Source organism: Malaclemys terrapin, chromosome 24 (assembly GCF_027887155.1).
Source record: "Malaclemys terrapin pileata isolate rMalTer1 chromosome 24, rMalTer1.hap1, whole genome shotgun sequence".
NCBI classification, from domain to species: domain Eukaryota; kingdom Metazoa; phylum Chordata; order Testudines; family Emydidae; genus Malaclemys; species Malaclemys terrapin.
This window is the reverse complement of record NC_071528.1, coordinates 11737066-11758695: the sequence shown is the minus strand read 5'-3', so window position 1 is coordinate 11758695 and position 21630 is coordinate 11737066. Positions and strand designations below refer to the sequence as shown.

General features: G+C 59.2%; 1 protein-coding gene across 4 annotated transcripts in view; it reads left to right on the top strand.

The window, feature by feature from the left end:
- SHC2 (SHC adaptor protein 2) overlaps positions 1 to 20894 on the top strand; it is a 30645-nt gene extending 9751 nt beyond the window's left edge. The window contains exons 2-13 of one of the 4 annotated variants that reach the window (XM_054013861.1): positions 5211 to 5281; positions 8086 to 8146; positions 8474 to 8593; positions 9521 to 9574; positions 11258 to 11309; positions 12212 to 12338; positions 13002 to 13182; positions 14162 to 14228; positions 15226 to 15366; positions 17984 to 18285; positions 18429 to 18564; positions 19335 to 20894. In XM_054013861.1, the coding sequence (XP_053869836.1) occupies positions 5211 to 5281; positions 8086 to 8146; positions 8474 to 8593; positions 9521 to 9574; positions 11258 to 11309; positions 12212 to 12338; positions 13002 to 13182; positions 14162 to 14228; positions 15226 to 15366; positions 17984 to 18285; positions 18429 to 18557 (1305 nt within the window). In that variant the 3' untranslated portion in view covers positions 18558 to 18564; positions 19335 to 20894. Of the gene's footprint in view, positions 1 to 5210; positions 5282 to 8085; positions 8147 to 8473; positions 8594 to 9520; positions 9575 to 11257; positions 11310 to 12211; positions 12339 to 13001; positions 13183 to 14161; positions 14229 to 15183; positions 15367 to 17983; positions 18286 to 18428 lie in introns of all 4 variants that reach the window. The other 3 variants (XM_054013862.1, XM_054013864.1, XM_054013860.1) reach the window with 3 other exon arrangements.
- The last annotated feature ends 736 nt before the right edge of the window (positions 20895 to 21630 follow it).

The window sequence follows — 21630 nt, the reverse complement described above, 5'->3', positions numbered from 1 at the left end:
TGCCCTGGGAGGGGTTGGTGTTACATCGTCAAAGGCCGTCGCCATGACACCACGGTAGCTGGGACGTAATTACGACTTGGGCCCTTTGGGGCAACCTGGCCTTGCCCGGGCGATTGCACATGGTTTAAAACGAGCGCACTGCTGCTTAGCCAGCCTGAAACCGTACTCGGCTGCCAACAGCACTGAGCCCTCGTCCTTCACTGGGCCAGGATCTCCGGCCACTTATTGATGAACTGAGCCCTGCGGTGGCGGGGGGGTATTGTGCCAGAAATGGGGAAACTGAGGCACAAAGCAGGGACGGTCGCACAGTAACTCTGTGGTGAAGCGAGGAGCAGAATCCAGCTCTCCTGACTCCCAGCCCTGTGTGTCAACCCTAAGACCATCACCAAAGACCCACGGCCTCCTACTGCTCTCCTTCACCCCCGTTTGACACCACGGTCATGGACTTCAGTGGAGTTCCTCCTGACTTGTGGCAGTGTCAGTGAGGGCAGACTCAGCCCTGCTTAAGCCACCCCTTAAGCATCCCCTAAGTATCCGTGTACAGCTGGGCCGAGGAAGGAGGGCCCAGTGGTTAGGGTGCTAGGCTAGGACTTGGGAAAATTGGGTTAAATTCCCTTCTGTGCTCCAGACTCCTTGGGTGAGTCACTTAGTTGAGCTTTGCCTCAGTTTCCCTGTCTATACATTGGGGATAATAGCCCTGCCCCGCCTCGCAGTGGGTTGTGAGGATAAAGGCATCAAAGATAGGGAGGGGGTCAGTTACTATGGTGATGGGCTGGTTTCCAAACGGCTCGGTTGGGCCTGGTGCACCCTGCACTCTAACATACTCACAACCCCATCCCCCCGGAGGAAGCCACCGTGGGGTGGACACACCAGCAAGACACCCCCCCCGTGACTCCCATTCTTAAAACTGGGGCCTACGCCTGACCGTGGAAATGGTTTTGCTGCGGGGGGATGTGTGGGGGAGCGTCCTAGTCGTCGTCTCCCATGCAAACACCGCTGGGCCTGCTGCTGTGGTCTGGACCCAACACGACTCCACTGATTTCATTGCTCCTAGGCCCTGAGAGCCACCAGAGGAAACCTACCCAGCCTGCAGGCCAAAGGAGGCCCCTTGGGCCCATCTGTGCTGGCGGAGGTGGTAGCCAGGTCTCCCCGCTGCTTTGCACGGGTGTAACTGCTGACATGAGGTCGGGCAGAATCAGGCCCTAGGGGTTAGTTGAGAAAGGAGAGAGATTTGCCTCCCCACTCCCTGGAAAGCACGAGCCAGCCTCCCCAGCAGGGTTTGGGGCGTCCGTGGCCAGCCCAAGTCTCCGCCTGAACCACAACTTCCACCCTGCTATTTTGAGCGCGGTAGCTCAAGCAGAACTCGTGTGCATCTGTCCACCCGCGCTGGGAGGCTCGCGCCCAGCTGCACTGCAGACAAACCCCATGGGCGTTAGGTGCCTAAATACCTCTGAGAACCTGGGCCCAAGGTCCTGATCTCCGGTCCATCCACACAGCTAAGCGGGCAGGATTGGGGCTTGAATAGCCAGATCGTGTAGACGCATTCATACACCAGAAAGCCAGGGGCTGGAAAGGCCGGTCTCCAGCAGGGGAGAGTCTGCTGCCACGGCACTGGAGGGGTCTTCCTGGCAAGGCCTTGTGGCAGCTGAGTGTCCTAAACAGGATGGGGAAGGTTCAGAAGACCCTCCTGTTTCCCAGTGCCTCTGGGGATACTGACTGGCCCTGCAGCTGGCCTAGACCCACCAGCGCAGTCTCTCCCCCTACCCCAGAGATAGCTGGCTAGCAAGAGACAATGGAGGAGGGGGAAGTTTAACAAACTTCTTCACAATGGGGGCCTCTGCTCCAGCCCTGAGATGGGGATCTGAGTTCAAATCCCCCAGGCTTCACAGGGGATGAATCTAGGCCCATCATAGAAATAGGGTCAGCTGTGAAGTTTGGATCCAGGGCTTTGGTTTAGTCCTATCTCCAGAGTTCCACACCCCTAGCCCAGGGAGTGATTTTGTGGAGTGGGTTTGATGTGGCCCACCTCTCCAGATGGTCTAGGGGTTAGAGCATGAAGCTGGGAGGCAGGACTCCTGGGTTCTAGCCCCAGTTTTGGGAGGGGAATGGGGTCTAGTAGTTACAGCACCAGACTTGGAGCCAGGACTGTGGGGTTCCATTCAGATCTCTGCCACTGATTTGCTGCCTGACGTTGGGGAAAAAAAAATCACATCCCCCGTGCCTCCGTTTCCCCATCTGCCAAATGGGGATAATAATAAGTACCTACTTCCCAAAGGAGTTGTGACGGTTCATTTGTGAAAGCCCTCTGAGATTCAGGGGGTGCCAGATGCTATGAAGGTCAGTCTCAACCACAGTGCTCTGAGCTCCAGGGTTGGTGCTTTTGGGACTGAAAGGGTGAGACACTTGTAATTGCATTTGCTGATGGCATTTGGCTCCTTGTCTTATTCTCAATTAACTTGTGGTAATTTACAACTGCAGGCGAGATGGAGGAGCAGGGCAGCATGTCTCCGGTTAGCCTCTGTCTCTCTCCTCTCTCTGCCCCATCATAGATCATCAGATGTTTGATGTGTGGGACAGTGGTTGAGAGCTAACATGATTTAAAGGGAAATGCGCAGAGGTGAACTCCTTCAGGGCGGGCAGTTTCTACAGGAGCCATAGGAGGAGGTTGGCAGAAGGCAGAGAGAGGGGCGTGGAGTTGGGGACAGAGAGAGAAGAGAAGCATTGATAACAGTGCCTTTCCTTACCAAAGGATCCCAAAGCACTTGCTGTATAGCTCTCTTTGCCCACCACTGAAATGCAGCCATCGCTGGGGTGGAATTTAGCCACTACACTGCAGCGTAGAACAGGGAGCAAAGAAGTCGAAAGGGGATACCACGAGCTCCGACTAAAGTGAAGGCTTGAGGCTGCATAGGCTGAAAGCCTGCGCTAAAAGGGAAGGGGAGGCTGTAGGTTGGCAGCACGTTTCCGTCTCCGCAGCAGCTGAAATGCCAGTGGGGGAGAGCACAGGGCGGGAGGCAAAGCTCAGGGGCGGGAAGAAGGGGGCATGGTCCAGTGGGTAAAGCACAGGCCTTGGAATCAGGAGAGTCACAGAATTTAATGCCAGAAGGGATCATTATGATAATCGCGCCTGACTCCTGTATAACAGGCCGGAACACCTCCCCCTAGCTCTGCCACTGCCTTGCCAGGCACCCGAGGGCAAGTCACTTATGACACTGTCTCGTTGCCTCAGCTTCCTTCTTCTGCAAAATGGGGATAAAGACACTTATTTGCAGGGGCCTTGGGAGACTCAGACTTATTTGAAAAGTCTTTGGGGGGGGGGCGTGTCCTGTGCTGGAGGGAGCCATCCAAGGGCAAAGTCCTATTATCCCCAGCACAAAAACATTGGTGTATCCTCCTGCATCGGTCCCACCCCCCAGAGCTTAGAGTAGCGGCACAGCACAAGGCAGGACCATCAGTAGGGCACTGTCCTGTCTCCCCCCCTTCTCCAACCTCCCCATAAAGCAGCACTTTGATGGGGAGCAAGCTGCTGCTTGGGCCTTGAAAAGAAAGTAACTAGAGCTGGCAAAGACAGACAGACACACACACACACCCGCTCTAAGGGGCAAATCAGCACAGGTCAAGGCAGCTCTCCCAGTTTACGCCAGCTAAGGCTCTGGTCCAGGTGTCTACCCATCAGAGAGAGGCCAGGATAAAGGTCCTGAGACCAAGGAGTGCTGGCGTTGCTCAGAACCTCTTCGACTCAGCTCCTCCATCGCCCACGCAGCAGAGGATGTCCATTTTAGTCACCGCTAGCAAGGGACAAGCTGCAGGAGGCAAGCACCTGGCGGGATGAGCCGAGTGAATTTCTTTCCGGCCCTAAGCTTGCCGTGGCGCTAATCAGCCGCCATATATTTTGCCTCCAGCGTTTTCTCCTGGAGCCCTGCCAAGCCCCATTAAACTGACCTCGCTGGCAGCGCCTGCTGGAAAGGCAGCTAATGCGCCATTGAAGAGTGGTGGGGGCTGGCAGGGGGGCAGAGCGACGTTCCCAGCTAGGGAGGAATTTCGTGGGTATCAGTCCGCTGTCTATCAGGTCTATGCTGCACAGAGCCCCATGGCAACTGGCACTAATTGGCCCCCTTGCTAGCCGCTTCAGCGGAGTAGCTAAGGCCTGACCGCAACGGAGACAGAGCTTGCTCTTAGAGGCAGGCTCCCTTCCAGCTCGGGGCTGAGGCCTTCCAAGTGGGTGGTGCGTGGGCAGTTTGCCCGGACGCTGTCTGCTCTGTCCCGACAGAGGTGTCCGCCTGGCCCCTGTCTCCCTGGCACCGACATCCTCAAACCATTCGAGGGGCCCGGTCGATTGGGAGAGTGAGTTATGAACTCGGCCTGCTGAGGTGGGGCAGGATTAGCCTCTCACATGCTCTGGTTCAGTTTACCCCCCACACCCCTGCACTGCCGGTCTGACCTGCCCCTCCCAGCCACGTCACTGGACAGCTCAGGGTAACAGAGTCCTATAGACAAAGTTCAGGAAAGCACAAAACAAAGGGACCTTTGCAGTAGCCAGACTCAGCATCCCACCTCCTTCCTTCCAGGCTGGCCCCAGCTGCAACAGCCTCTCCCACTGCCCACCGGCGGGCACCGGGCTATGGTCCGCCCAGGGGCTGCTTTTCTGGCCTCCCCAGAGAGTTCTGACGTGCCCCCCAGCTGGGCAAAAGGGTGGGAGTCCGTACATGAAATGTGCTCAGAGACACAAAGCCTCGGAGATGCCCTCTCTCTGCACCTCGCGCTGGATTCCAGAGCCCGGGCTCCAGCCCAAGCCCGATTGTCTGCCCGACCCAAGGGTACGTCTACACTGCCCAACCCGGTGCCACGGGTCCTTCACTGCAGTGTAGACGTCCCCTTAGCCTTAGGGAGTACTCCTGTGCCCCTGCTCCATTCCTCACCTCAGGGCCTGGGAGCTTCTCTCTGCTGCCCCTGCTGCAGTTAGGTGAGGGGAAGCAGAGAGACTGACCTCTCCATGCCCTACCGCGGCAGGGTCATTCTGAACTCGCTATGCCAACAACCCTCCCGCTAGTGACCCGTGCTGAGCCGCAGGCCCCCAGGGCTCCGAGAAGAGAGAGGGGCTGGTGAATTCCGGAAGCTGTTCGGGGTGAGCTAGCTCCCATTTCCCCCCTAACCTGGGGATCTGAGCAGGGCACTGCAGCTTGGCTGATTTCAACCCCTTTCTCTTCCAGTACATGGGCTGCATTGAAGTGCTGCGCTCCATGCGATCTCTTGACTTTAACACCCGGACGCAGGTTACCAGGTAAGCACCTCCGGGCTCCCTGCCCTGGACTTTCTGGTGTTCCCCCTGATTTCCAGATGAACGCACCAGCTTTCCAGAGATTCAAGGCTGAAAGAGCCTGTGGGACGGGTTCATCTCCACCTACCACCTCAGGTTCAGCACAGAGCTTGCAGTCCAGCCAACGGCCTGTCTGACTGCTGGCACCCACACCATCCCATAGCCCAGGTCACGGGCCCTAAGAGAACCCCCTGTCTGATCCATGGCACCCACACCATCCCATAGCCCAGATCACGGGCCCTAAGAGAACCCCCTGTCTGACCCATGGCACCCACACCATCCCATAGCCCAGATCACGGGCCTAAGAGAAACCCCTGTCTGACCCATGACACCCACACCACCCCATAGCTCAGTGTGGGCCCTAAGGAACCCCCTGTCTGACTGTTGGCACCCACACCATCCCATAGCCCAGATCATGGGCCCTAAGAGAACCCCCTGTCTGACCCATGGCACCCACACCATCCCATAGCACAGATCACGGGCCCTAAGAGAACCCCCTGTCTGACTGCTGGCACTCACACCATCCCATAGCACAGATCACGGGCCCTAAGGAACCCCCTGTCTGACCCATGGCACACACACCATCCCATAGCACAGATCACGGGCCCTAAGAGAACCCCCTGTCTGACTGCTGGCACCCACACCATCCCATAGCCCAGATCACGGGCCCTAAGAGAACGCCCTGTCTGACCCATGGCACCCACACCATCCCATAGCCCAGATCACGGGCCCTAAGAGAACCCCCTGTCTGACCCATGGCACCCACACCATCCCATAGCCCAGATCACGGGCCCTAAGAGAACCCCCTGTCTGACCCATGGCACCCACACCATCCCATAGCCCAGATCACGGGCCCTAAGAGAACCCCCTGTCTGACCCATGGCACACACACCATCCCATAGCCCAGATCACGGGCCCTAAGAGAACCCCCTGTCTGACCCATGGCACCCACACCACTCCATAGCACAGTGTGCGCCCTAAGGAACCCCCTGTCTAACCCCTTGTGCCCACACTGTGCCATAATGCACAACATGGGCCCTAAAGGACAGCCTGTCTGACGCTCGGTACCCACGCCGTGCCCTAGCACACAACACGGGCCCTAAGGGACCCCCCCCGTCTGACCTGGCTCTCTCTGCCCTCCAGCTGGTCCGTGTTTAGAAGCAGGCTATGTACAGCCTCCCTCAGACCAGGCAGCTCACTAGTGTTCTGTGATGCTCACAGATCCGGACAGGTGGGCACGACCCCTCCACACTGTGGGGTCCCCTGATGGGGAGTCTCAGCAGAGAGGTCAAGGACCAAATGGCTCAGGGCAAACACAGGGCAGGGGTGGGCTATGGGTGCCAGACAGCATGGCGGGGCGGGCATGGAAGCTGACTGTTGTCCTGGTCTGGGGGAGATGGCAGGCCTCCAGTCTTCAGGGCTGGCTCCCCTTCCCCGCCCCTCAGCTGCCCCAAACACCCCAGCTGAGAAATCCCCATGTGCCTTCCAAATAAAGCCCCCGGCCGTCCCGGAGCACGCGGGGCAGGTACGTGGGAGGCAGGTTCTGCTGCAAACCAGACAGGTAGCAAGAGAAGCTGGGGGTGGCGGGGGTAGAACTGCAGAGTCTCCTGCCTGCTGATGCGGATCGATAGGAGGCCGGGGAGAGGGAAGGAGCTTCCAGAGCCGATTGCCAGCCATGGCTTATTGATGGGCCTGTCCCCGCAGCGACGTGGGAGCAGCAGCAGCACGCGTAGGGAGAAGCGAGCAGGAGGGCGAAGGCGCAGGGGGACACGCGTGGAGGCGGAGTCGTGCAGTCCCCGTCCGAGTCCTGGGGATGGGGATGAGGTCCTTGGGAGACGTCTCTCTCGGGCGCATTGATTCCATGGGCTTGGGGAGCCGGCTGAGTTGTTAGCTGGGACTCAGGGCCCCTCCAGCTCCACGTAGCTTCTGCATGTCGGCAGAGCGCCATATTTACCCTACACCAGGGCCAGGGGGCCAGCAAGCGGGACAAACGCTGCAGGCGCCCAAACAATGAGGCTGAACTGGGCCCCTTAAAAGTTGCCCGAGCGCAGCATCCCCATGGTCTGGGATCCTGGAGGAAAGGCTCTGGTCTGGGGGACTCTCACTCAGCTTGCTAACAAAGGACGCCTTGGGAAGTGCCCCCAGCTCTGGGCCGTGGCCAGGGGGCTACTCAGTGCCATGCAACGCGCCGCTGAGCTTGAGGCTTCTCAACCAGGCCGCCTAGCGTAGCGGCTGCCGGTGGGTGCATAGAGCCGGGGCACGGACGGATGGTTTTCACGTGGCTTTGTGCCTTTGCGTTGCTGGGCCAGGCAGTGCCCCATTGCGACGGTGGCCCCAGTGGCACAAATACACCACCTTGATCCCCCACTACCCCCTCCTCCTAGAGCCGGTCACTGGCCCTGGGACACTGGTGGGGGTGTCTCTTGGGGAGGGGAGCACTGGCCGATTGACACTCAGAGGGTGGAGCCTGAGCACCAAGGGTTTGGTGTTTAATTATTAAAGCCCTTAGCACGGAGAGAGCCAGAGAGAAAGGGCTGCTGGATGTCAGTGCAGGGTCCCCACAACAATCCCGCCCTCCCACCTCTTTCCCAGCCACAAGTGACGCGGACCAGCTGCCCCTGCCCCAACTGTCATTGCAAGGGTGCGGCCCCCCCAGACAACGCAGGAGGCAGCATTTTAGCAGCGGGGGTGGGGTTAGGTCCCACTGACCCGGTCTCGCCACTGGGGCTGGAGGATTAACCGCAGCCGGCTTGATTCTTTGCTTGCAGGGAAGCCATCAACAGACTGTACGAGGCGGTGCCTGGGGTCAAAGGGGCCTGGAAGAAGAAGGTGGGTAACCGTGCCTTAATTTCCCCATCTGTAAAACAGGGCTGATGATGCTGACTTAGCTTTGCAGACCCTGAGCGGACGTGGCTAAGGGTTATTAAGGCGGGTTCAGGTTCTGGGATCTCTCCCCCAGGATCCTCGGATCCCTCTCCCCTGGGATCCCCTTCCCAGCACTGTTGACCTGCACAGAGCGGTTGTCTGCAGACAGGAAGCTGGACACTTCGCTGACTGTTGCAGAAGCTTCCTGCACTGTCCCCCCCCCCCATCGCCCCATCTGGTTAGCTGAGCGCAGCACCCAGCGTTACCCCGGATCCTTTTCTTCTTCCCCAGGCACCCAACAAAGCCCTCTTCTCCATCCTGGGCAAGAACAACCTGCGCTTCGCTGGGATGAGCATCACTGTCAACATCTCCATCGACGGGCTCAACCTCATGATCCCCACCACCCGGCAGGTTAGTGCCCACCCAAGTGCTCCGATCACTCCCCTGGGGTATGGAGATCTGGGACCAGTTGGGGCAGGGACAGAGGGGAGGTCGCTTGCACCTCCCCTATCCAGTGGTTGTGGGGACTCATGCGGCCCCTAGCACAGGTTAGAGCAGCCTTGAGACTGCTCTAAATTGTGCCACTGCTTCTGGGGCCCGGGGCTAAATTCTGCTCTCAGCTTCACTGCTGTAAATCCAGCGTCATTCCCCCGAATGCAAAGGATCCACTTGGGTGACAGAGAGGCACCCCAACACCTGTCCCTTTTCAGGGGTGAGCCCAGCCCCTGGATCGGGGCCCTACCCAATTAGGGGATCAGCATATCTAGCTCTAGAGGGTGGGAGAGCAGCACCCTTGCTTATCCTCAGAGCACAAGGATAGAACAACTCAGGGTTACACAAGATGGGGAAACTAGTGTCAGGGCAGGGATTAGAACTCAGGTGGGCCCAGCTGCCAGTCCTGTGCTCCAACCACTAGGCCATCCTTTGCTCTTGCAGTCCCCCATGTTGTTTTGTCCCCTTTAAACAGTCAGGCAAGTTGGTCAGGCTACACAGGGTGGCAACAATCTGGGAGCAGGGGAATTCCCGGGTGCAATCCGAGCAGGGAGGGGAAACTGGCATTTCTGAACCAACCACAGGTTGGTTGGAGTGTCCATTCGACGAGCCGCAGCCTACACACCCTAGGCCAGGTGGGGTGGATACAGCTGGCCTAGCTCCCGCTCCACCCCAGCAGCAGAGGAAAGCCAGGACTGTTCCCAGAGCATTGACTTTTGGCGGGGGGCTGGCGACGGGTTGATCCCCACCCTCCCCTCGTTTTATGGAGCCGCTGCGCTGAGCGATTCCAGAGCCTCCCAGCGACCTCTTGCGAAGATCTTTAATGCCTGCCTCTGTCCCCTGCAGATCATTGCCAACCACCACATGCAGTCCATCTCCTTCGCCTCGGGGGGAGACACGGTAAGGGCCGCCCCCGGCGCGCGGAGATAGAGGAGTCGCTAGCTCCCCATGGCCCCTCTCCCTTCTGCATCTCCTCCTCCCTCTCCACATCACCCCCTTTCCATCCCTCTCTTCTCTCCCCCCTGCCTCAGTTTCTTTGGCCTCTGGTGGTGATCAACGGGCAGCAACAATCACACTGCCAGTGGACTAGCTTCTGCCTGCTGCAACCTCAGTCCTGGGCACTGACAGCAGGGTGGGGGAAGGTCCCTACCTGGCTGGTATTTGACTGGCCTGGTTGAGGTTTTTTTTTTTATGGCTTGGCAGAAAAATAATTTAAACTGCCAGGGTTTTTGTGCGTGTGGTTTTTTTTTTTTTTTTTTTAAACCATGGGTCTGAAGCTATGCAGTATTCTCGCACAACGCTGGGACAGCTCATGTTAAAAGTGTCCGTGTCCAGCAAAAGATGCAGCCGTGTTCCCACTTCCATGGTTTAAGCGACAACAGAGCAAAATTGTTGCAAATACAGCAGCCGTCCGCCCACCGACACGCCACACGCTCCGCACGGGGGTGTGAGAGAGGGTTTGAGCCACGTGGCAGTAAGGAGACCCGTGATGTTTATCAATCTTGTCTATAGGTGTCTTCATTCTAGATACTATAAGTGGCTGTTGAAGTGTGGGGGGGGAGGGCGTGTGCTGCAGAGTTGCCTTGTGGTTGGGGTTGTGGCAGGCCTGCTTTGTGGGTGGGAGGTTGCCAGTTTTTTTGCATTTCAAAGGTGGTAACCCTAGGCTGGGGGGGAGAAGGCAACTCCCCTCCCCCTCAACTTGTTTCCACCCCGAGAGCTCAGGGGTCCTGCCTGGCCTCTTTCCCTCTCCAGCGGGGTCTCGCAACAGCTCCTAAGCTCTGAGGAGAGAACAAAGAAGCAGGGAAAGGCCAGAGACAGACAGAGAAACGCCTCTCTGGCCGGTTGGTTCGTCCAAGGCTCCCCCACAGAGTAGCGTCTACCCCGTCCACAAAGCACTGACCTGCCATGCCTGGACTGACCAGAGGGGGGCGCTGCAGAGGGACACAAGCCGCTTCCTGGCCCCCATGTCCCGAGTGCACTTGTCTGCCAGAACAAACCCCCTTCACAGAGCCTGACCCTGTAATGAGAGTCCATCCCTGCAGGCAACAGGCAATTTGCGTCCCCCCCTGCCCCGCCCCGCCCCACCACACACACACGGATTGGGGCCTGGACCCCTGCTTCTTTCACCCCCAAAGCCCAGCCACCCCCTACGTGAGCTCCTGCAGCTGCCAGGGGTAGTATGTCCTTTATTTCTTCTTTGGGCTGCCGCCACTAGAGGGCAGTCCTCCCTCAGTCAGCCCCAGGGAGCTGGTTTGTTACAACACAGGCTGCCCGCTGGGCACGACAGAGGGCAGATTGCCCTGGGGCAATGGGGTGAGTCCCGGCACCGGGGAACCCTCGCTGTCTCTGCAGCACGCCCAGGCCCTCACCAGCCGAGGAGGGAGTGTCTAAGAGCAGGGACCTACACCCATGTTACCTGGGGAAGGGATCTGCCAGCCGGGGGACTCGGGCTCATGCCCCTTCATACCCAGGTTCATAGCCCTGCCTCAAGCCCTTCCGACCCTTAACCCACAGGCCAGATCCCAGGCCCCAGGAACGATAGCCACAAACCCCTTCCTTCCCTGACTCTCCCTTTCTCTCCAGGACATGACAGACTACGTGGCCTATGTGGCAAAGGATCCCATTAACCAAAGAGGTGAGCGGGGCAGAGGTGAGGGGACACAGGGGGGTAACAAAGAGGGGTGGTAAGCAAGGAAGGATCAAGGCTAAACAGGAGACCCATACTGGCCAAAAGTATGGAGAAGGGTTCTCCCCCAGCCACCCACCTCTTGTGCATTTATTGTGCAGAGTGTAACAGGGGAACTCACCGCCGGAGTGCCCCCTCATGCCAGCACGTGGCCTTGCAGGGATTTTTCCACGCTGGAGGCTCTTTTCCCTGGATTTGCCACAGCTTCTCCCAGGGACAGCCCTGCTTCCGAGAGCTCCTCCATGAAGTTCTCCTGCCGGCTGGGCCACCCCTTCTCTCTCAAGCCTTCTGATGAGGCCCAGGTGTTCACCATGCAAACACTTGACCCCATTAGTCCCACCTCCTTAGGCTAGGGGGCAGTTAATTATGGCCCAGGCAAGACTGGCCCCATTTCACCTTAAAGGGGCCTGTTACCCCCATGGCAGGAAGGGACGGGGAAGAGCAGCTCACGGATGTTCCAGGAGGGATCCGTGGGTGTGGGGGCTAATAATACGTAAGCTGGGGTCGGCTTGTCCGATTGGCTCCGTCCTGCCACTGAAGAGGATGAGGAGGGTGGTGGCGGCGCCCGGCGGGTAAAAAGCTGAGCTGGGTCCAAGCTGGATTCGCTAGACCAGATTCCACCATGTGCAGAAAAAATGAACCCCAGCTCTGGACCACCCTGGTTCTGTGACTCTGAACCCCAGCCTGAAAGGCCATCTATCTCCCACTGCCCCAGGCTGGCTCCTGGCTGGGACATGGCCCCTGGGGGGCTAGACTCCCATTCGCAAGCGCTGCCATATGTCCCCCGGGGGCCTTGTGCACAGGCCGGATGCCCAGCCTGATGTGTCTGTGTCTCTCTCCTTGCCGGGCAGCCTGCCACATCCTGGAATGCTGTGACGGGCTGGCTCAGAGCATCATCAGCACGGTGGGACAGGCCTTCGAGCTGCGCTTCAAGCAGTATCTGCACAGCCCCCCCAAGGTGGTGGTGCCGCCGGACAGGTAGGGGCGGGGAGAGACACGGGGCCTTTTGGTGCTGCGGGGGTCACCCTGGCCAGACTGGGCCTGCTTTTATGCAGGTCTGCACCTTCTTACCTTATCCTGGGCAGCAATTCCCAAAGCTGGTCCAGGTGAATGAGGCCTTGTAGGCATCTACCCCCGTGTTCATCCATCCCTTACGCTGGCATCCCAGCCACTTCCTACTGTCCCCACCAGGTGCTCTCCAGACTCGGGGACAAGGTGGCGTTCACGCTGCCAAGCCTTCACGGAACTGCTTTGCAGTCACCACCTGAGGAGGACCTGAGATGCTTCAAGCCCTCAGAAGGCCTGTTGGTGGAAGACCGGGACCGTCCTCTGCTCGGTGCATTGGGGTGTTGCCATTCTCTGCATCACCAGATACAGGGTCCTGCAGCAGGCTCCATAAGCCTGTGGCTCTGGGGGCTGAGGTGCCCTGGCTGTGGGTTCTGTCGCAGTTATGCTCTCAGTGCTAGGTGCTACCATGCCCTGGGTGCTCCATCATGAGATGCCCTGGGTGCTAGGTCTGGGGATACTCTGGGTCTGGGTGCTCCAATGGCCTGGGGTGCAAGGCCAGAGCTCTGAGTGTAGAGTCGCCATGGTTCTGGAGTCTAACCGCATTCCCTAACTCCCGTATCCTCTGTCGCGCAGGGTAATGGGGACCGAGGAATCCGCGTGGGGCGACGAAGAGGAGACGGCCGACCACGACTACTACAACAGCATCCCGGGGAAGGAGCCTCCCCTGGGGGGACTCGTCGACTCTCGGCTCAGGCACGGGACGTTGCTGGGCCACGTGCACTCCCAGCCCTCCTGCGCCGGTCACTTCAGCCAGGTGAATCCTGCAGTCAGCATGCTTGGCGGTACAGCTTCCCCAATTCCCCCCCAGCCCTACAACCTCCCCACCTCAAGGCTGCACCCACAACCTCCTGTGTTGAATCGAGCCTTTTCCCCCTGATGCTGACAGCTGGAAACCAAACTGGTTCTTGTCCGCATAGAGGACTCCTGCAGTGAGTGCCTGGTGCGGGGCCAGGCCTGGAGCTTCTTTGGAATAGCCTCTGGGGTCAGGGATGGAGGTTGGTCCATCAGGGAGAGCCCCATACAGGTCTACGGCCTCCTCTGGGGCTTGGGGGTTCTGTTGTCCAGCAGTAAAGTCCGTCCCAGCCTCTGAAGGCTGCGTGGGATTTTACCAAAAGATCCAGCCATTAAGTCATCAGTTCATTACGTTTAAGGCCAGACGGGACCATTCGATCCTCTGCACATCACAGGCTGCAAACCCCCAGGTGAACGTGCTACAGCCGTCAGGAGACTAAACAATGATGTGCAACAGGAGGGACGGAGGCGCACCAATCCCATGGCCCCTGCATTGGCAGTCACTAAACCCCTCCATCTCTCACAGGCTGGGTCACCCCGTTACACAGAGGAGGGAGCTGAAGCGTGCGGGGGTGAAATGTGGAAGCGTGGCTAGAGCTGGGTTTAGCACAAAGGGATTAGTGGCTCTCTGACCCACGTGCTTGTAGACTGCACGGCCACTGCAGGGGCTCCATGGGGGGACCTGCTGCACGCTTCCATGAGCTGTGACCTCCAGGCTGTGTTTCTGGGCCTAGCAACGTTCTCCATTTGCCAGCCAGGGATGGAGGCCCTGAGGAGGCAGCGAGCAAAGGTGGGGTATCAGCTGTCCTCACACCTCCACCTAATGCATCTCCCTGTCCACTGCCTGGGTCTCCATATCACATGCCCACGTGTGGAGGGGAAACATACCTCCTGCATCATGTGTGGTGCATGGACCGAGGTCTGATTCTTCTGCTTCACAGGTTGGATTTCCTGCCAGAAGAGACCAGAACAGCCACCCAGGCTCCCACTGGGACAGCGACGCTCCCGGTACGTGCTGCAGCTCGAAGGCGTCATTTAACCCATGGACTCATGTCCCTGTGGGCACGGGAATGCATGGCCCAAGGACTCGCAAATGTCTGTGGTGGGACCCTCGGAGATGGGCATCCCTGTCCCTAGCTGCCCGGTTATGAGAAAACTAGCTGAGAACGATGCATGGAGCAGCTGCTTGGAGCGACGCCCCTTTTGCAAACCCGATCCTTTGGCATGAGTCACACTGCCTGGCACGTAGGCTGATCCTTCCACACCACCACCACATGGACTTTCTGGTCACCCATGAGCTTGTCCCCAAGTCTCCCCTGGATGGTTCAGCAGCTGCTCCCACCAGAGACGATGTAGGAAGCTTGGTCGCCTGCTCCTTCCCTAGCGGGTCAGGGTGAAAGGGCCAAATACGGGGAGGTGAAAGGACCCAGGGGAAGGTGAGATTGGTGTAGGAGTGCGTGGCCAAGGAGAGGACAATCCTAAAGGGAGGAGCAATGGGGTGAAACTCAGCAGAGGGAAGTTCAGGCTGCACAGAGCAAGGAGAACTTCCGAGCAGGGAAGAGTGTGTGAGGTGGAAATCACCTCCCCAGGGAAGCGGTGGGGGCCCCCATTGGTACAACTGGACAAGACACCAGAGGATAGATCACAGGGAGCGATCCTAGCATGGGCGGTGGGTATCATGGGCTGAGGGAGGCTGGGTCTCCCCAAACAGCCAGGCCCAGCTCTCCCCTCCTACTTTCTGCTCTGTGTGCAGCTCCAGTCCTCCAGTGCTGGCCTCGGGGCTGTGCTGCCCACCTTCCCGGCGCTCCGGGGGGCTAGCCTGGGGTGGAGGCTGGAAGCCGCAGTGAGGGGGGACTTTGGGCAGGCAGTCGAGGAAGAGGAGGTGGGGCCTCAGGCAGCCTCCCTCAGCCGGCGGTTCATGGATCCTGGGGTGACAGGCCCGGCTCCTGCGGTTCCTTTGCAGAGCCTGCCGGCGCTCACTGCAGGGCACGGGTGTGTCTTCCAGGCCAGTCCTGCGATGGCTACCTCCAGGCAGACGGCCAGCCCCTCGGATGCCGCGACTACGAGGAGCACATGTACGTCAACACGCAGTGCCTGGACGGCTGGGAGCACGAGGCGAGCCCCCCCAAGGATCTCTTTGACATGAGTAAGACAGCAGCCTTGCTCAGCGTGAAGGGTGGGGGGAAGGTGCAGGAAGCCATCAGGATTGCTGAAAGCCATGATCCCAGGCCCTGCTTTCCTCCCACTCCGGGGCAGGAGAGGAATCAGGTTCTCAGGAGGTCTCCCATTAAGGTGGCCAGACCTGAGCTTGCTTAGTTTGCATGCTCCTGCAGCCAGACCTGTCTGCTAGGAGCATACACCAGCGGTCTCTGTGTCCCCTCTGCATTTGAGAGGGGATGGGCCTTACCGGGAGGGGCGTTTTGTCCCCTGGTGTCAGGTGCTCCATGCAGCAGCCTCGCGCTCAGCCCTTGCCGTCCGGGCACCGGGCTGGAGCCCTTGTCACACGTGTCCTGCTGGGGAGCGGAGAGATTCCGCTCGCAGCTCTGTGATGAACTTTCCTCTCCCTGCGTGAGGGGAGCTGCAGCGCCAGCCTGGTTGCCTTGTGAAAAGGTAGCATGCAAAGACCCCCGGGGCCATCCAGCCTGGGGGAGATGACTGCTTCTCGGGGTCATGCAGCCCCACAAGCTGGTGTGGGGTCAGAGAGTTAGGCCAGGCAGCTCCTTGCGATGTCAAAGAGATGCCTGAGGCCTTCACCAAATGGCTCTCCTGTCAATAGCGCTGTCGCCATCTGGCACGTGTTTAACACTGCCCTCTCCTGGCTGTAGTCGGTATTGCTCAGCTATGAGTCCTAGACTCTGTACTGCTCATGGGACTCCAGCGGTAGGCGCCCTCGTTTTTGAATCAGAAGCCCCGTTCTACTCCTGTTTTAGCCTTGCGGCCTCAATCTGCAACAGAGCGACAGCCTAGAGAGCTAGGGATTTGTTGCTGTACCCTGCTCTCTCCTGAGCTCAGATCCCTCAACAGACCGGAACGAATTGCCCCTCAAAAGCCCTGTAAGGAGCAGGGACGCCTGTGTGACCCCATTTCACAGGTGAGGAGGCTGATTGAGAAAATAGAGCCCAGGACCCCTGCCCCTTCCCTGCCAGGCCGCCTGCCCTTATGCTGAGGGGAGAGGCAGCAGCCTGCAGACTTGGGGTCCAAACGGGAGCCGGCCCTGAGTGCATCCCACTGAGAAGTCCCATCGTCCCAAGGAGCTACAGACCCTGCGCTGCCCCTGGGGCTTGGCCAGCGCTCGTCGCTCCAACCCTGTCAGTGAGCGGCTCCCGTTTCCAGCCAGGAGCCGAAAGACGCGAACCAACCCACCCACCCCAAGCACCAGGCAGGGAAGGAGGAAGGGCTCCGAATCTTTTCTGAGGGTGACACCGCTGAGCAGCCGTGGACTGAATTGCCGGGGCTGCGGCAGCGCTGAATGCGAGATGCAAAAAGCGACTCGCCCTCCGCCATGTCCTGGTGCTCTGCTGGATGTGGGCGAGCATGGGAGGGAGGCCGGGGATTTGTTTAGCCAGCGCCCCCTCGGCTGGCATGCCCAGGAAACACAGGGGCAAAGGAACAGACACTCAGCCGCGCCAGGCTTCTGCCTTTCACAGGGTGCTTGGGGGTATCATTAGCATCCAACTTCAGTAATGCACGTGCCTAACCAACAGGTGACTGGCTGGCTACTTTAGACCTGCCCGGAGCCCTCATCTCTGGAGGGTCTGAGCATCTCATCAGCTTTAGCCTCCTAACCCCCCATCAGAGGCAGGGCAGGGCTATTAACCCCTGTTACAAATGAGAACTGAAGTCTAGAGCTGGAGAACCACCGGCCCCGGAGGGAAAGCAGGGACTCAGACCTAGATCTCCAGAGTGCTAGGTTCACACGGAACCCCTGGGCTGTCCTTCCACTCCGGGGCAGCCCCTCCCTGCAGTCCTCCTGTCCTTACAGGGTACGTCTACACTGCAAAACCGTGGCAGTGAGACTCTGAGTCCGGGTCAGCGGATTCGGGCTCGCCCGACGGGGCTAGAAATAGCAATGTAGCCACGGCTCGAGCCCGGCCTCTGAGACCCACCCCCCGCTCCGGGTTTCAGCCGCAGCCCGAAGGTCTACGTGGCTATTTTGAGCCCCGTGAGCCGTAGTCTGTTGAGACTCGTGACTGCGGGTTGGGTTGGTATTTTTTTGCAGTGTAGACGTACCCACAGTCAGGCCTGGGCTTCAGACCCCTGCTGAATCGGGGCCCGTTGCGCTGGGCGGTTCGTCCCCTTGTGGCATTTCACCTCGTCGCTTTGGTTGGGCCTAGGTGGTGATTTCCAGGGGTTTAGCCGTGCTACAGAGCCCAGTTCCTCAGACGCAAGGAGGGGAGACTCCTTCTCTGTCCCAGGAAAGCCCATCAAACCACTCCACTGCACATGGTCTCCTTGGAGAAGGAGGAGAGACCATGGCACATGTGGCAGACGTTACCCGTGTCGCCTAGTGCACCACCGGAAGGTGCTCAGAGGCTGCGGTGAGGGGCACGGAGTAAGCACCTCACTAGAACAGAAGAGTGGGACTTGCCTTTGGCCTTTGGCTCAAGGCCTTTAACAGAGCCAGTCCAGGTCCAGCAATGTGGGAATTCTTCCCAGATCCAGCTGGCAGTGGGTCTGGGGACTGGGCGCCCTGTGATGTATCCTGGCTAGGGTAGCTGCCAGGGCCTGTCCCCTCCTTGCTTTATATTCTTGGCTTCTTGCAGGGCCTTTCGAAGACGCCCTAAAGCTGCACGAGTCCACGGTGGCTGGCGGGGGCAGCCCTCCCCTTGAGGACCAGTGGCCCAGCCCGCCCACCCGGAAGGCTCCCGTCGCCCCCACGGAAGAGCAGCTGAAGCGGGAGCCCTGGTACCACGGGAAGATGAGCCGGCGAGACGCCGAGAAGCTGCTGCAGATGGACGGGGACTTCCTGGTGAGGGACAGCATCACCAACCCCGGGCAGTACGTCCTGACGGGCATGGACGGCGGGCAGCCCAAGCACCTGCTGCTGGTGGATCCCGAGGGCGTGGTAAGGACCCGGCTGGGCTCCCCAAACTCAGCCCGAATGTCCTTGACGGGCACCCCACCAGCCTCCTCTCTGGGTGGAGCACTACCTGCCCACTCCCCGGCCCCCGCCTGGCACCCACCCCCTTCCCCGTTCTGTTGCTCCAGGTGAGGACCAAGGACGTCCTGTTCGAGAGCATCAGCCACCTGATCAACTACCACCTGCAGAACGAGCAGCCCATTGTGGCGGCGGAGAGCGAGCTGCACCTGAGGCAGGTGGTGAAGAGGAAGCAGTGACGGCTGGGTGCGTCCCCCCCGGCAGGGGCCTACAGGGGGCAGGCAGGAGACCAGGGGGCCTGATTCCCTCCTGCCCTCGCCCCCGTCAGAGCAGCGGGGCAGTGGGGAATTGGCCCGCCCCCTCTCTCCTCTGTGCGGGTGACCCAGCGGTATCCACTGCCTCTTGGGCTGGGCTAACGGGGGTCGCTGGGAGTGAGACGCCCCCTGAGCATGTGGGGCCCCTGACGCTGTGATCCCTGACAGCGATCTCCTTTCTCTCTGGCCCAAAGCCCACCGGGGACCTGGCTCTGTGCCCAGAGTGCCTGCCCAAGGAGGAGAGGGGAGCCAGGTGAAAAAGACAAGTGGATGCCACAGACAGAAAGCCCCCCCTTCCCTAAGCAGCACCCACATTCCCCTCTGCTCCTCCTCCTCCTCCACCCAGTGCCACAGTCACCCTTTCTCTTTCCCCAGGGGACTGTTTTCCCTCCCCTCCCCAAACAGCTTCCTCTTTCCCTCTCCCTTCCACTTGCGGCCACGCTCCCCCCTTCTCTCCCCCTCCGCTGGACTCGCGCCACCTTCCCTCTTGCCTATGGATGGCTGTCACTCGCCTACAGGCAGCCACCTGTGCCCGTGTCTCTTCGGTGGACCCCTGCCCATTCGTGTTCTCTCTCCCACCTCCACCAGTGGAGTGCTGTCACATTCCCCCTCTCTCTCCTCTAGCCCTGTGCCATCTTCCGTCTCTCTCTTTCTCTCTCTCTCTCCTACAGACTGTTGCTACATCCCCTCTTTCCCTCTTAGCTGCAGGCTGCTGCCACAACCCACGCCGACCTTTTCACTCTTCCTCCTATCCTGGGATGGAGGCGATGTATTTATCCTACACGTGCCGACAAAACTCCAACTGGGACGTTAGCACGGCTCTCCCCACCATCCCCACCAAGGAGCCCGGAGGACACAAAGGGAGCTCAGCTCTTTGCCGCGTACGTCCCACCAGGAGCACACCTACAGCAGATCAAACCTACCCCCGACTTCTTAGACTAGTAGTTAATTAAAGCAAACGAATTGTGAGCAGGGAGCCGTGCTCGGAGAGCTGCTTGTAACCCCGCCTGGGCGCGGACTGTGGTCTAGTGGCCTAAGCGCGGTGCTGGGTGCCGGGACACCTGAGCTCTTTGCCTCCACCTCTGCTGCTGACTGGCTGGGTGACCTTGGGCAAGTTGCTTTGCCGCTCTGTGCCTCAGTTTCTCCATCTGTAAAATGGGGAGGATGATATTGACCGACCTACCTCGCAGGGGGTGCTGTGGGGGGGAGTTAGCTAAAGCTGGTGTGGCCTTCTGAGTGCTAAATAGCATTCAACTCAGCTGTTAGTCGCTGCTAGAGATCATCAGAGGGGTAGGGAACCCCCTTTGGAGGTAGAATTGGGTGTGTCGGGAGGGGTCAGAAGCACAAGGCCCCATTCCCATCTGCAAGGAGAATAGGAGCCTCTTCCCCATCTCCCAAAACCTCCCAAGCCAACCCCTTGCAGTAACAGCTGCTTAGACTCCACTTTGCAGCCCTGACGGGACAATCTTGTAATTACGTTATCTGGCTGAGATGGCCCATCATTAGGGAAACGACGTCAGAGCACTCTGCTTATTGAATCAGGACGTGAGGACAGACGTTTGGACCTTGGGAGAGAGGACAAAGAGTGACACAAGCGAGGGTGTGGCCGTCCGACCGCTGGGACGCATCTCTCCTCCTGCACAGCTACCCAGGAGGTGACTTGGTGTCCACTTGGCTTCTGCCCCGCTTCAGAGCCTCAGCCAGGCTCCTAGTACCTAGCCCGGGTCACGGCACTGCCCCTCCGCTCTGTCTGGGGTAGCCAGGTGCCTGCTTCCTTTGGATGGTGGAAGATGGGACCTTCCCCAGAGCTTAAGCTTTGGAGACTCACAAAGCACCTGCTATGCAAAGCTCACAGCTCCTTCAAGGCCAGCTAATCCCAAGACGCATCACTGCAGGAGATGCCAGAGTCATCTTCCAGCAGGGGTCCCTGCTCTTTGGAAGCTCCCATCTCCTCCAGTCCCACCCCAGCCGGCATTACAAGAGAGGACAATGGAAAGGTACCTTCTCCAGCAAGGTGGGTCTTGCTCTTCTCAGGCCCACGGGTCCGTGTCACTTTGTAGTGGGATTTTACAGGTTACCCGGCGCCGAACATCCGTCAGCTGGGACCCAAGGTGAGAATTCCACTGAACGGCTGCAGCCTTTTAAACGCTAGACAGCGATTGTCTCTCCACCGCGCCGGCATTCGGGGAAGCATCTGACACGCAGCGAGGGGTTCGCTGGTTTGAATACGTTTCTAATTAAATGTGGAAATGATCAAACGGCCTGAGCGTGATCTTGCCTCTGCTTGACAGACCCCGGCGCAGCATGCGCCCTGGGGGAAGAGATGAACGGAGCCATCTGCCTCTGCTCTGGTGTAGGACAGCGGCTGCTCGTTGCAAACAGCCGCTCAGGTGAAAGCAGGCCATGCCGGGTCCACCCCTGGCTCCTGTGCCCCAGTGGGGCGACTTTCACATACTATCCCCTGATTCTCCAGCCGGTCCAGACACGGAAGTTACCTAATGGCAGCATAAGTCCCGAGGGGTTGGTCCCTATGGCCCGTTCTCTCCTTGGCCTCATTGCCAACAGGGGGTTGGGAGGCGCATCCCTCAAGGCTGCCCCACCCGGGATTGAACTGGGGTCCTCCAGAACTAAAGGCATGAGCAGCTACGGCTTGAACTAATGAGCCAAGCTGCCCCAGCGGGGGCTGTAAGAGACTCGTATGCTCTGCAGATCAGGCACCGAGGGGTACACGCAACACACGGGTTTCATGTGCTGGGTCCTCCAGAGCGCCTAGCCAAGCAGACACTTTGTTTGTAACACCCCCCCAGAATTCCGCTCCCCTCCCGCCCCCCTACACACTCCCCAGCTCCTGATTTCTAAATGGGCTTCCGGCAGATTGAGCCCAGCACCTGTCCTCGCCTCCTTGATCCTGGGCATCGCTGAAATTAAGAGGGAGCCCCCACCCAAGCTGGAATCCAGGGTTGGATTCTGGATTCTTACTGGAACTGGGGGTGCCTAG